The 15437-nt window shown below is 41.6% G+C and overlaps 1 protein-coding gene across 4 annotated transcripts in view; it reads left to right on the forward strand.

Annotated features, from left to right (window-relative positions):
- Ap1s3 (adaptor related protein complex 1 subunit sigma 3) overlaps positions 1 to 15437 on the forward strand; it is a 55831-nt gene that overhangs the window by 14150 nt on the left and 26244 nt on the right. For 3 of the 4 annotated variants that reach the window (XR_005879878.1, XR_005879879.1, XM_040753234.1), the window contains exon 1: positions 6500 to 6595. The exons of the other annotated variant lie outside the window; for it this stretch is intronic. Coding sequence is in view for 1 of the 3 variants with exons in the window: in XM_040753234.1 (XP_040609168.1) it covers positions 6515 to 6595 (81 nt within the window). In the remaining 2 variants the exon portion in view is untranslated. Of the gene's footprint in view, positions 1 to 6499; positions 6596 to 15437 lie in introns of those variants that run through there. 4 annotated transcript variants of the gene reach the window in all.

Below are 15437 nucleotides of genomic sequence, written 5' to 3' on the forward strand. Positions count from 1 at the left end.
ATGAAATTAAATTAGTTGAAAATAATCCCCCATGATGAAAGCTTATGCAAATGATTCTTAGGTAATGTCATCTTCAAGAAACCATTACTTCTCAGGGTTTTTGTAAGTTAAGAAAACTTTGAAAATACAGTGTTTAGGAGGCTGAGGCAGGAAGATCACTAATTCTAGGCAGCCTGGGCTATATAGTAAAACTTTATATTAATTAAAAAAAAGCCTACTGTAATTTCAGAGTCATTTCTCTACAGCAATGGTTATAATTATCCAGATTTTACATGTATTTTCAGAAAGTCCAGAAATGCCCCATTTCTTCCAGAGTACCCTTCATTGTTGTGTATATTTTATAAACATAAAAGAGTTAAATCTTGCTCAATAACTAGCCCTTCAGTGGCAGGCGGGGTGGAGTGGGGACAACCTCTTAATATCAGTATGTTTTTGTCCTCAGTGTCATATGTGGCATAGGCATGTGGATCTACCAGTATAACACATAAGAAAGTACCCAGCATTATACTGGCTACATGATGGGCTACTTCTTGGTGAATACACGGTTGTGTGGAACATGATGCTCCCATTGGTTGTTCTACATGTTTGAGTCTCTATGGGGAAGAGTCAGAACCTTTCTGGAGAGCAAGTAGAGTCAGAGTAGCAGTAATGGGAGGTTATTTCTAGCTCATTGGTTGCGTCTATCCTCACTCTAAGCAAACATGTCATTAGCAGCTAAATTTCATGTGAGGACACCCGTCGTTGTGGTTTGAGTAAGAATGCTTGTATATTTGAATGTTTAGTTCCCAGAGAGTGGAACTATTTGAAAGGATTATAAGGATTAGGAAGTGTGGCCTTGTTGGAGCAGGTGTGTCCTTGGAGGAAGTGTGTCCCTGGGGGTGGGCTTTGAGGTTTCAAAAGCACAAGCCAGTCTCTTTTTCTTTCTTGGCCTGTTGATTAGGATGTAGCTCTGAGCTACTTCTCACGCACCATGCCTGCATGCTGGCATACTCCCTGCCACCATGCTACCTGCCATGATGGACTGCCATCATAATGTACTAGGTCTCTGAAACTGAAATCAAGCTCCCAGTTACATATAAGAGTTGCTGGAGTTGTGGTGTCTCTTCACAGTAATAGAATACTGACTAAGACACATTTCTTTTGGAGATAATGTTCACAGATACTTCCAGGTAAGCCTCCTTTTCCAGCCATGAACACATCTGTCTTCGGGTAGGCTTTAGTAGACTCCATTCCGGGTCTGTTTTGTCTGATTATCATCCCAGCCCTGTCTTATTGTACTGTTTGGTGGTTTGAGTAGGTATGGTGGTGTTTTACCATTGGTTTAGCAGCTACACCTGAGTCTACTGATATTTTAACTACTGTCTGTGACCCTGCAGCTTCTCTATAAGCACTCCACTGCTCAGTCCTCAGCCTGCACTGGCTCTGTAGCTGCTGCCAAATATAGTTTTTAACTAACTCTTTATTGTTCTTTTTACCAATAAAGACTCAGGAACCAGATGTTGGGGTGAAAACCTGCTAGATAAGAGAGGTCAAAAAGCAACCTGCTTACTTCCCTTTTGGCTGTAGGCCCAGTAAGAGAACATTTCTCCAGCCAACCCAAACCAAACAGACTGCAAAGCTTTTAGTCTCTCTCTGCTCCTTCCTCTGTGTTTTTCTGTCTTCCTGGCTTCTCTGTACTCTCTATAGCTAAATCCTGTCAACTAGTTGCTGGCTCCACCCCCTGATCCAAGGTTGCTTTTTTATTAACGAAGTCCCAGGTTTCACAGTGCAATCAAGTATCCTGCAACAGTATGGCACTACAGAATGCTTGGCCCCTAGGGTGTGGCACTATTATGAAGTGTGGCCTCGTTGGAGGAAGTGTGTCACTGTGATGGTGGGCTTTGAGGTTAAGCCATACCCAGTGTGGGACAGTCTCCTTCTGTGGCCTGTGGATCAGCATGTAGACCTTTCAGCTCCTTCTGCAGCACCATGTCTGCCTACATGCTGCCATGCTTCCTGTCATGGTGATAATGGAGTAAGCCTCAGAAGCTGTAAGCCAGCCCCAATTAAATCTTTTCTCTTACAAGAGTTGCTGTGTCTCCTCACAGAAATAAAACCCTAAGACACACTGTGATCACACCATGTTCCTGTTGATTGAACCATTTCTTGTATAGGAGGTTAATCTCACTGCCTATCAGCTTCTTAAAATTCAATTTGAAATTCTGTGAGATTATGTGTAGTCTTTTGTGAACAATCTGTGGTGTGCTGATTCTGGGGTTCTGTATCTATATGACCATCACTCAAAGGCTTGTGTTGGTGATTAGCAGCCCCTTTCATATGACACAGATGTGATGACAACAGTAGATTGCTGGAAAGTATGAATACTAGGATGGTGGAAAGTCCTCAGGTCACAGTTAGGCATGTGGTGTTGGAATCTGCCACTTCCTAACCTTTAGCTCAGTCATGACACGGACTGTACCTACAGCCACTTGTCCATACACACTGACTGTTCCTTGCAATATTGCTGTGGTGATTTTAATGGCTGAGAGTAACCAATGACTCTTCTCTAAGTAGTGTTTTATGTTCATAATCTGGAACCTGGTTTTACTCAAAAAGGGATCTCCAGTGCATTGGTTTGTTTTTGAGAAATGTGCAAAGTAGTTTTTGTTAGTCTTCAAATGCACAAGGTTGGATGGAGCACCCGTCCACTCCCTGTCATAGAAACTTGCCATCAAGTGTGTTCCATTGCATTCCCTGCATTCTTCATGAAACCAATGGGCCCAGGGGTGATAAGGCTCACTCTGGTAGCATTACGCTGCATGGAATGCAGCGTAGTATGTGGAGGAATGGTTCACAGGCTTGAGTTATTGCCTGTGGAATTAGAAGTATTTAGATTTTATAGACAATCAGGACCCACCAACTTCAAATTTCTTAGAGGGTTCACATGTTGCGCTAGTTTTACACATCTATGCATGCATTCATTGTAGGATAGGACATAGTCCACAGGAATCTATAGACAGTTCATAAAGTTAGAAGAGGAACTGTTAGAATTTGGGAATTGGGTTAGACAACCACAACTTTAGTGTGCCTGGAATTAACTCTGTCCTTGTGCTTTTCTTGGACTGTTTCCAAAGTCAACCACTCTGATGGCTTCTGGAAGTAGCCCCTCCAGGCTTTGTCTCGCTCTGCAGACCAGCCTCTTCTTGATTAAAGACAACTAAGAGTTACTAGCTTTGGGAGAGGAGAATGTTTGGCAAATACAAATACTGTTCCCACAAACAGTAAAAGTCTATAAACTTATACACAGAGCCCCTCGAGATGGTTTACATTCTAAACTTTCAAGTATGTTTGTTTTCTAAGCTAGGTGATGTGTGAGGAGTGATAACGAGGGGTCAGGCAGGTGGCTTACAACAGGCGGATTGGGCTTGCTAAAAAGATCTGAGGGCAAACGAATCAGGTCATACACCTGTCATTCTTCTTATGGTTCTTTATTCTTCAAAAAATGTTCTTCCCAAAAGTTCTATCTCAAAAAGCTCACTTTAAGATTCCTCCTCAAAAATTCCTCCTCTAAGGGCTCTCTCTTAAGGTTTTTTTCTTTAGAAGTTCTTCTTAAAAATTCTCTAAAAGTTCTTTTTAAAAATTCTCCCTCAGAAGCTAACTCTGGTGGGTTGATACCTAGAGTATTAATTGCTACTTCTGCAGGAAATGGTACAGGCTCTCAGCAGAGTGAGAAGAACAGCCCATTAAAGTGTGGGCACTGTGAACTAGATAGGGCAGAGCAGAATGAGAAGTGGAGATCAGCCGCCACCCATGATTGACAAGGGAAACAAAGTGCAGGCCATGGCTCCCAGTGACGCCTGCTCTGCACTGGATCCTCTTCCTAGCAATTTTCCTCTATGTTGCTAAGCAACCTTACTCCTCACTACCAGATAAGGTCAAGACTTCTCGTACTTGGAGAGGCCAGGCCACTTACGTTTCTTGAAGCCTCTAGTATGTGGAAAATGAAGTGTTCAAGTAAGGCTGTACATAGTATATAGCACACTGTAGAGCCTTATGGTTAGAAAATTGGGGCATGATTTGTGCACAAAATGCTCGGTAGTTTCTTTTTGCTTTTTTGAAAAAATTTCAAGTGGATTTATAGAAATATATAGATCCACTGGGCATACCAGGAACTTGGGCTGGTGTATCAGCACACACTTATAGATGTGCAAGTGTGCAGAGTGTCTCTGAGTTTCAGCATCATTGGGAGTTCTTTAGGAGAGCCAGGATAATGCCTCTGTTCTAAACTGTAGACTTTTATGATGATGCAAGTGCGGCTTCTTCTCACTTTTTTTTTTTTTCATAAAGCAACTACTTCTCCTGCTGTGGACTTGTGTGCTGCCCCATATGTTGGTGCTCCTAGTGTCTGTATTTTGGAAAATAGTTTACAGAGGATGTTCTTGGTGGTATCACACTGGATCTAGTTCTATCCTCTAAACACCTACAGTGGAAAAAGGATTCAGAACTGGGGAATCTCCTGCCCTTCTGCCTGGCTGCCGTTTTATTGTTTACAGTTGGGTGACCTTAGCTGGATTATTTCATCTCTCAGCTCTAGTTACTGCTGTGGGAAATCCACCAGAGAAGATCCGCTTGAATAACTGAAAGTCGTTATTAGTCAGCCAGTGACTACACTGGGTGTTGGGGATCCCAGTGCGGCACTGGGCCTTCCTTGGGGTGAGCTTTTCAGCACAAAAACTGCATTTTGGGTGGACACACTTTAGGTAGCAAGAACAGTTAGCCAGAAGCGGAACTGTAGGAGACAAAGAACAAGGTTAGTGCACGGAAAGACATTCCCAGAACTATGGACTTTGATGGATTAGTTCTTTGTTTTCATTTTGGCAGATGGTACCAAGTATGTGCTGACTTTTATGGCTTGAATGGTACTTCCATCATGGGGTCAATTGTGCTAAGATCTGGGGACCTAAAGTCTGGGGCCCTGTTATGTTGCATGAATTCTAGTTGGTCTTAATAACAAACAAAGAGACAGATATTGGGGTTAAAGTTGAAGATCAGAAAAGCAAAGCAGCCAGCCACTAGAGAGTTCTCACCTCTGCCAGTTCTCAGACCAAAAGGGCAATCCTGTCCTCAGACTGCATCTCCGGACTGCATCTGTCTCCACCAAACCTCAGATTGCACTAAATTTCTATATCCTCCCATTGATGGGGGAAGTCCTGTGTATATGTGCTTGTCTTATTGGTTGATTAAATAAAGTACTGTTGGCCAATAGGGAAGCAAGATAGGTGGGACTAGGAGTCTAGGAGGATTTTGGGGAATGTAGTGAAGAGAGTCGTCGCCAGGAGGAAAGGACACATAGGAGGGCATCCTTGGAAATTTAAGTCCTTATAAAAATATATATTAGTAATTATAGGTCAATAATTAAGTCAGAGCTAGTGAATGAGAAACAATAGCAAATGGTCAACAGCTTCATAATTAATATAGTGTCTCGTGTGTTATTTGGGGGCTAAAGCGGCAACGGGACCAAGGCTGCTGGTGGGAAGAATGCACGTTATATATGGCACCCTACATCCTACTTTATATTCCTCTAGTATAAGGATTAAAGGCATGCCATTCCAAGTGTTGGGATCAAAGGTGTGAGCTCTGTTTCTCTTTTAGACTTAGTCACTCTCATGTAGCACAGGATGGCCTTGAACTCACAGAGGTCCATCTGCCTCTGCCTCTGTCTCCTGAGTGCTGGGATTAAAGATGTGACCACCACTGCCTGCCCTCTATGGCTAACTAGTGGCTTAGCTCTTTTTTTTTTTTTTTTTTTTTGGTTTTACGAGACAGGGTCTCTCTGTATTGTTTTGGAGGCTGTCGGTCCAGCCCGGCCTCGAACTCACAGAGATCCACCTGCCTCTGCCTCCTGAGTGCTGGGATTAAAGGCGTGCACCACCAACGCCCAGCGTGGCTTAGCTCTTAACTAGGTGTGTGACTAACTAGTGACTTAGCTCTGCACTCTTGTCTTCAAGCAAGCTTTATTAGGTCATAAACAAAATATCACCTCACTGTTACTGTTACCTCATTTTTGTTTCAGCACCGGTTAAACAAAACATGTATAGCCTCCTGTGGTCCTCTGGAGATGTCAGTCAACTTGTGTGACTTCATAGAAATGATTCTTGATAAACTCTGAACAGTTATGCCACGGTGCCTCCTTGTTGTCTGAAGCTGTAGGCTATTACTGTATTGACTCAAAGTGGGCAGAAAATAAACATATGCCACTATTTAAAGGATATCATGCTTAGAATTCATCGTATACTTCAACTTTCCGCATCTTATGTCCAAGAGGTCATAAGACATAAGTCCAAGTCTACATCCCAGATAACTATTGACACCAAGAAAGTCCGCAAATCTACAGATGGAGTGTTAAACTTTCCCCTGAAGAAAAGCAAATGGCTTAAGTAGCTGTTTCTCTGAAGACTATATACAAAGGAATGGTAAACTCATAAAAGATGTTCAACATTGAAGCCACCTTCAGGTGGTGTACCACAGGCCATGGATGATCGTGTTTAAGCAGAAAAGAAGAAATACTGACGAGAGTATGAGGGGCTTGGAACCCTTGTGCATTGTGGGCAAGCAGGTAAAATAGTGAAGCCACTTATGAAAAACAGTATAGAAGGTCCTTAGACATTAAATATAGAATTATCTACGATGTACTGTTCCATTTCTGGGTACATGCTTTGATGAGTTCAGCGAAGGACCTAGTAGAGATAGTTCCACACCATATTTACAATAATCATAAGGTAGAATAGAAGCTGCTTAGCCTCTGAAGGATAAGGAATGAATGTAGCTATGAGGGAACAGTATTCAACCTTCAAAAGAAGGGGATCCTGATAAATTCTTTAGCATGGATGGACCTTGAGATTGCAGTAACTGAAACAAACTGTCACAAAGCAGTTTATAATTCTACCTATATGAAATGACTAGAGTAGTCAAATATCTAAAGGATGCTATTTGCCTGGGGCGAGGTGAAGCCAGCAGACTTGAGCATGACTGTTTAATATATGAAAGGAATGGTGACATAGGAACACATGCTTCTGCATTTAAGTGAAGAAACAGACTGTGTTTGTTGTGTAAGACAGGGAGTATTACTGGGTTTTTTGGGTCAGAGTTTCAGGCCAGCCGGGGCTACATACTGAGACCCATCTCAAAACAAAAACAGAATCAAAGCAGACTTGTGTAAAACATTGGAGAAGACACACAGCACTCCAGCAGGCACTTCTGCCAAGATAAAAAGAAACCAGACAGTTTGCAACTGAGAAGAGGTCACTGCATCTAAAAGCTCTGGGCCCTAGCATCTCCCGGAATCTGACAGTCAATGTGAAGTGCAGGAGGATCAGGAGTTCAAGGTCATCCTCTACACGGCAAATTCTAGGTCAGCCTGTGCTATATGGGACCTTGTCTCAGAGAACAAGCCTCCAAACGAAGAGTAGCACAGGGAGAATCTAGTTTTTATACAGCTAACGTGACATGAAGTAGCATGCTGTTTAGACTGGAAAGGAGGAGGAGGAGAACCTGGAGTGTGGTCAGTCTTACCCACAGCGTGCACTTCACATTGACTGTCAGATTCCGGGAGGCGCTAGGGCTCAGAGCTTTTAGATGCAGTGACCCCTTCTCGTTTGGAACTGTCTGGTTTTGCTTTTTTCTTCTTTTAGCAGGAGTGCCTACTGGAGGGCTGTGTGGCTTCTTTAATGTTTTACACAAGTCTGCTTTGATTTTGTTTTGTTTTGTTTTGAAATGGGCCTCACTATGTAGGCCTGAAACTTATTGAGTATCCAAATGTAGTTTTTCTAATTCTACACTCCCCACTACAGAGTTGTGAAGTTAAATTTTTCTTTATTACTATTTTTTTCTTTGAGAATTTCACATGTCTACAATGTATCCTCTCTGTGTCTCCTTCTCCTTCTTTCTTCTTCTTCTTCTTCTTCTTCTTCTTCTTCTTCTTCTTCTTCTTCTTCTTCTTCTTCTTCTTCTTCTTCTTCTTCCTCCTCCTCCTCCTCCTTCCTCCTCCTCCTCCTCCTTCCTCCTCCTCCTCCTCCTCCTCCTCCTCCTCCTCTTCCTCCTTCTTGTTCCAATGTATCCAATTAGTGCTGTGTATGGGTGGAATCATCCACTGGAACAACTTTCTGGTGACCACACTACTGAATAAAAATGACTGTCTCTTCTGTGGATACTCTAGATAGGTTAGCCTGGAACTCATTGTATAGCCCTGGCTGGCCTTGGCTTTGTAACCCTCTTCCTCTCTTAGACTCCCGAGGTCTGGGATTATAAGTGTGAGCTGAGTCATCATGCCAGGTTCTAATTTTCATTTTTCAGGAGTTTACAGTTTGGGTGTTCTTTCTGGCTGGCTTTCTTTATTTCTCTGTAATTTGGTAAAATCTCTGCTTAGCAAGAATGCCAACTCTTTTTTTGTTTGTTTTTTTGAGTGCCAACTCTTTTGGATGGGTTTTGATGCTTTTCTAGGCCCACTAGCATTAGAAATAGAGGCTTCTCATAGGCTCAGGGTACTGCAGGCACAAAGTATTCCAATTAAACTTCAACGACTATACTTTCAGGGATCATTTCTATAGTTCATTCAAATTCAACCTCAGCATCACTATAATTTTCTAAATTCTGAGGAAGATAAATAAATTATATAAATACACAGTTAAAATAAAAAAAACAAGGCCAAACCCCAGCTCCCATGAACTTAAAATTTATCATTTAAAACCAAACAGTTGGAGACCTTTGAGAAATGCCAGTTATTTTCAAAATTCATTTTAAAAATACAAGATGTTAGGTTTTATTCTGAACCACAATAAAGCATTAGCATATATTGGTAACATCATTTAGAATGATGCTGGATAAATGTGTAGATTTACTGACAGGTTATTTATCTAGAAGAATAAAGTTGGTAATACAGCATTGGATGCTATAAACATAAGGGTAAAAATACTCATTTTTAGAATACTGAAGCTGGGCAGTAGTGCCACTTTTAATCCCAGAACTTGGGAGGCAGAGGCAGGTGGAACTCTATGAGTTCGAGGCCAGCCTGCTCTACAAAAAGTGAGTTCCAGGACAGCCAGAGCTGTTACATTGAGAAATCTTGTCTAGAAAAACCACAAAAAAAAAAAAAACCAACCAACCAAAAAAATGTAATGAAAAGAAGACTCCCTAGTTAAGAGCTTGCCATTCAAGCAAAAGAAAGAAAGTCTGGATCCCCAGAGCCATTGTGAATGTGGGTAGGCAGGTGGAGACAACAGAGCCCCAACACAAATGATGAGGGGGTAGGTTATATCATGGTAGCTTTGGGTTTGACTGGAAGACCCTGCTTCAGTGAATATATGATGGTAGAGCCACCAAGGTGATCCTCAAGGTCAGCCTCAAGCCTCCACGTGCACGGGCATCTACACACAGTCTCTGCCGTGGTTTACTCGCACAGGCTCATCTCATGGGCTTGTAGTATGTGTATGAACCTGAAGCCTGGCTCCAGCTGGTTTTGGTTAGTTTTTATTTACTGTACAGCTGCCTGCACCATGGGGAGTACTGCTTGGAAATTAAAGCCTTTTCGAAAGTACAGACACTTGAGATGGACATTTGAGCATGGTTTGCAGATCGTGACTTTACTCTTTCTCTGAAAACTCCCTTCTGCTTGACTAGAAGCTCCTACTCTCACCTATGCTCCCATAATGATGAGCCAAGCAGGGTTCCTCACCTGAGGTTCAGCTGAGGAGCGAATTAGTGGTTCTTCCTGCTTGTTCGCAGCCTAGGTCTGCAGCCTCTGATTTGGAGGGGTTAGCGTGTGACACTGTCACTGTGCAAAGCTGTTCCTCTGTCAAGATGGAGTTAGGGAGGGATCTAAATGTAATAGGGGATCATGGACTTAACTGTCTTCTCCTCCTCCCCCAGCACACTGGGGATTGAACTCAGGACATCATGCATGCTAGTCAACCCCTCTGCTACTGAGCTGTATCCCTCAGAGTGGACTTAACTGTCTACACCATGACATTCATGTGTCTTTCCTACTGATTCTCATATTAACCCCGTCCCCCATGATCACTGCTTAACCTGTGGAAAACAGATGTGGTACGGATGGTCTAAAATTCTGTTTTCCTAAGTTGAACGAAGCATCCCACTGTCTCCCCTTGGTGCTCTGCATTCCATTTTCAGTGCCCATGGCTAAGTTTCCTTTGCAGTCGATGCTGCTACTGTGGTGGTTTCTCTGACTCTTCAGTCTCCTCAGTTTTCCCACAGGCATTTCTAAGTCTAGGCTTGCATTTGCCGTCCCAAAGGCTGCCACCTTGGGATTTTGAATAACTTTTTTTTTGAGCACACCATGCTGACCACCATTCTAGGTACCACAGCTGTGAGAACTAAACCATTAATATGAGTGAGGTAAAACCCAATAATGAAACAATGAAACACCATGATTCCAAGTGTTAGAAACCATACTGATAGCATCCAATTTTGTATGCGGTTTTAGTTAGTAGCTCTTGACATAACTTGGATATGAACAAATCATCAGCTGGCTGCATTTGATTTTTAAATTGAGCTTTGATTTTCTAAAGAATAGCATGATAAATGAAGAGTGTCATGATTGAATATGGAAGAATTTGGAGTTGGTGTATGTCAGAGATTCTCAACCTATGGGTCACAAACCCTTGGGGGTCAAATGACCTTTTCACAGGGTCACATATCAGATATCTTGCATTTTAGATTTTTACATCATGATTCATAACAGTGGAAATTTACAGTTATGAAGTAGCAACAAAATAATTTTATGGTTGGGGGTCACCATAACATGAGGAAGATTAAAGGATCGAAGCATTAGGAAGGTTGAGAACCACTGATGAAAGTTGTCTTTATTGAGTATCAATGATTTATAAGAAAACATGTTTTTCTTACTGGCTGGGGTTGATATAATTACTTGCATCTATCAAAATCATAGTGGTCAGGCCACAAAAGAAGGTTGGTCTGTGCTATCAATCAGCATGCAAATTTATGTTGATGGAAATGTTCTAATTTGATCACTGATAAGTAGGCTATAGTAACAGGGATGTCATCTTTGGCTCCTTAATATAATTGGGTATATAGCTATAAATGTAGATTTATTTCACTTTCATATGCAAAAAAGTTTGGTTATTCAGAAATATTCCTGGACTGTACTTATTCTAGAATGGTATTTCTTTTTTGTCTTTTGTTATTGTTTATTATTTGTTTTTCTTCATTTTTTGATATAGTGTCTCACTGTATGGCACTGGCTGCCCCAAAACTCTGATCATTCTTAGTTAGCCTTCAATTCATCTTTGATTAAATAACCTCATCTTTTAGGCCTATGGTGAAAAATCATTGCATCTGCTGTAGTCCAGATTGACCTTGAATGGGCCAATCTCCTGCCTGGCCTTCCCGTTAGCTGAGATTATAGATCTGCACCCTCAGACCTGATTTTTCACTTGCCACGCACTTCCTGCTTCGGCCCTTTTGGTGCTAATACTAGTGATGTACACCAGAGGGCCTGGATCAGATGCCTTTTTTGAGACCTTCGAGTTGAGGAATAGAATAGAATTTCAGAAGAATTGGATGCAATGATGTACACTTATATTATTCTAGCCCCATGGATGTAGTGGCAACCTGGTCAGTGTACTGGAGAGACTGTCTTCAAAAACCAAATCCCAAAAACTCAGAACAAATGCTCCTTCCAGAAATAACTAGTGAGCTGCTGACAATTAATTTCATACTGTGGGCGAGCATGTCTGAGAGGAGATGAAGGGCAAGTTCTGCATTCATCTGAAGCACTGTTTTTTTTTTTTCCCTGTGCAGTGCCACGTCCCACCTAATAATAGAAATCACAGATGTAGTCATGATTCTTTTAAAAGGCTAAATTCATTACTAGGAATTTTATGGGACAAAGACTGTTGATAACCTTTAAAATTTTTTATGTATTTATTTTTATTTTTGAGACAGGGTTTCTCTGTGTAGCCCTAGCTATCCTCGAACTCACTCTGTAGACCAGGCTGGTCTCGAAATCACAGAGATCCGCCTGCCTCTACCTCCCAAGTGTTGTGATTAAAGGTGTGCACTACCACCCAGCTACTGTTGGTAATTTTTGCAGTGTACTTTTTAGGTATGGGTGGTGATGGCTCTCATCTTTAATCCAAGCACTCAGGAGGCAGAGACAGGCAGATTTCTGAGTTTGAGGCCAGCCTGGTGATTTCCAGGACAGCCAGAGCTCCACAGAGAAACCGTCTCAAAAAACTAAAAGAAAAAACAAAACCAGAAACAAACACCCCCAAATATTTATATTTTTGAAAACTTTTTTTGAACTGATGCATTTTATTGGGATTACTTATAGGAGTGTGGGTAATGTCTTGATACCCACAGAATGGGTGTTGAGCAGAATGTCTCAAATATGTCAGCATCACCAAAAGCCCACACCAATACACATGATAGCTCACAAAAAATACTGATCTACTACCAGAGGCCCCATAGATTAACCAGACCTCCTAACTGACACCCAGGTTCAGGGTGTCTGGAACAGTCTATGCTGGTTTCCCAGCTATCAGTCTGGGGTCCATGAGCTCCCCAGGTCAATTGCTTCTGTGGGTTTCTCCATCCTGGTCTTGACCCTTTTGCTCATCACTCCTCCCTCTCTGCAACTGGATTCCAGAGTTCAGCTCATTGGTTAGGTGTGAGTGTTTGCTTCTGCTTCCATCAGCTACTGGATGAAGGCTCTAGGATGGCATATAAGGTAGTCATTAATCTCATTATTGGGGAAGGGTATTTAAGATAGCCTCTCCACTATTGATTAGATTGTAAGTTGGGGTCATCCTTGTAGATCTCTGGACATTTCCCTAGTGCCAGATTCGCCTATAATAGCTCCCTCCATTATGGTATCTCTTTTCTTGCTCTCCTCTATTCTTCGCCTGAATCAATCTTCCTGCCCCCTCATGTCCCCTTCTCCCCTCCTCTTCTCCCATTCTCTTTCTCCTAACTCTCTCTCCTTTCCCCCAATGTTCCCAGTTAGCTCAGGAGATCTTGTCTGTTTCCCTTTCTCTGTGGGACCATGTATGTCTCTTGTAGGGTCCTCCTTGTTTCCTAGCTTCTCTGGCAGTGTAGATTGTATGTTGGTAATCCTTTGCTCTATCTCTAATATCCATATATGAGTGAGTACATACTGTGTCTTTTTGTGACTGGGTTACCTCACTCAGGATGGTTTCTTCTAGTTCCATCCATATGCTTGTAAATTTCAAGATTCCATTGTGTTTTTCCTCTGAGTCCTAATCCACTTTGTAACTGTACCACATTTTCTTTATCCATTCTTCAGTTGTGGGGCATCTAGGTTGCTTCCAGGTTCTGGCTATTACAAATAGTGCTGCTATGAACATAGCTGAACAAATGTCCTTGTTTTATAAATATGCATCTTTTGGGTATATGCCTAAGAGTGGAACTGCTGGATCTTGTGGTAGACTGATTCCCATTTTCCTGAGGAAATGCTATACTGATTTCCAAAGTGGTTGTACAAGTTGGCACTCCCACCTGCAGTGGAGGAGTGTTTCCCTTAAGAACTTAAGTTTTAAGATGCAATTGTTTGTATAAAATCTAATAAATGTTCTTTTCATTTTATAAGTCTAGGAAATGAGTGGTTATTCCAGTTAAAAATATGTCATTCTGGTAGATAATAAATATTTGCTAAGTTGAATGGAATCTATTGATTTTTATCTCAGGAATTTGGCTGATTTTCTTTTATGAGGTTGACTTACAACCAACTAGAAAAATAAGTTTTTTATTTATTTTGAGGCAGAGTTTCTCTGTACAGCCCTGGTTGTCGTGGAACTCCCTTGGTAGGCCTTTATTGAACTCAGATTCATCTGCCTCTGTCTCCTGAGTGCTGGGATTAAAGGCATGCATCACCACTGCCCAGCAATAATTTTAAAACAGAAAAAAACAAAAACTTTGTAAAATTCTAAGTGAGAGACAGACTTTGATTAGTCTGGTAAGCTGCTGTTGCCAAGAAACACAGTTAGGTGATGCAAGCAGCAGAAATACTGACTTTTGGCCTTGCGGACTGGAAGGCATGGTCAGGATTGGTTCCTCTGGAAACTAAAATCTGTGCTGTGTCCTTTTTCCCAGGTCCTTAGGGTTTGCTGACAGCCTTTTCTGTCACCACAGTCTGTCTTTATCTTCACATGACAGCGTGCAAGTGTGCTTCTGAGCTCAAACTGTTTGATTTTATGAGTCCTCTAGTCATACTGGTATGCCTTCATTTTAACTGATTTTTCTCATCTGCAAGTCTGTTCATATATAAGGTAAAATTCTGAGGTTCTAGAGTTTAGGACTTCAGCATATAAATTTTTGGATGACATGATCCCATCCACTACAGGCTTATCCAGTCTTTTGATATAGTCCTCCCTCCCTCCCTCCCTCCCTCCCTCCCTCCCTCCCTCCCTCCCTCCCTCCCTCCCTTCCTCTCTCCCTTTATTTTCTTGGTGGCTAAAGATTCTTAATCCACTAATACTGTATAGCTGTACTGAAGTAAAAAGAATTTTTATTGTTGTTTTGGAGACAGAGTCTCATATCACTTATATTGGTCTTGAATTCCTGTCTCCACCTTTGAAGTTTTGGGATCACAGGTGTCCACTGCTGTGTCTGTCTCTCTCTCTCTCTCTCTCTCTCTCTCTCTCTCTCTCTCTCTCTCTCTCTCTCTCTCTCTCTCTCTCTCTCTCTCTCTCTCTCTCGGTGTGTGTGTGATTTTGAAGTTTCTTATTTGAGAAAGTGCCTACTTATCCTAACTTTCTTTTTTCTTTTGTTCCTCCCTTTCAATAAAGGCTATTGTGCCATATAGGTGGATGAATAGTACTATTATGAGAAATTTCTTCGAACTGAGAACTTCAAAGTTTTACACAAATGACCATCATGTGATTCTTTGTGGCCAGCTTTTTAGTTTTTATATTACTCATAGCTGACACACACCTAACACATATTAATATCCACCTTTGCGTCATTCTTCCCTTGTCCACCATGCCTTTTATTCTATGTTCAGTCTTTCTTCCTCCTCAAGATCAATTTGTCTCATTCACTGAGCACTTTCATGTTATACACAGACAAGTCTGCCACCAGATGGTGTGCAAGGACTGGGAAAGCTTTGAGTGTGCTAGCCAGTGTGATTGCCTTTCTGCATTTTATTTCACGACAAAGGATAAAAATGAGATTCTGAGATTCAGTATTTCATGTACATTTTTCTTTGTATTGAAACAGAACCTAGGCTTGGAATTTCGAGAGGGAATAATCTATAAAGTTTGTTGAATAAATATTAATTGGAGAACCTGGTTTCATAATTGATTTGACAATAATATTGAGATGTGGAAGCGGGATCCTAGACCTAGTAGAGCACTTCAAATTATTAGAGCAGTGAGAACCTTGAGCCGTCATTTGAAGATGTGTGT

Source organism: Mesocricetus auratus, unplaced genomic scaffold, assembly GCF_017639785.1.
Source record: "Mesocricetus auratus isolate SY011 unplaced genomic scaffold, BCM_Maur_2.0 Super-Scaffold_100010, whole genome shotgun sequence".
Lineage (NCBI taxonomy): Eukaryota > Metazoa > Chordata > Mammalia > Rodentia > Cricetidae > Mesocricetus > Mesocricetus auratus.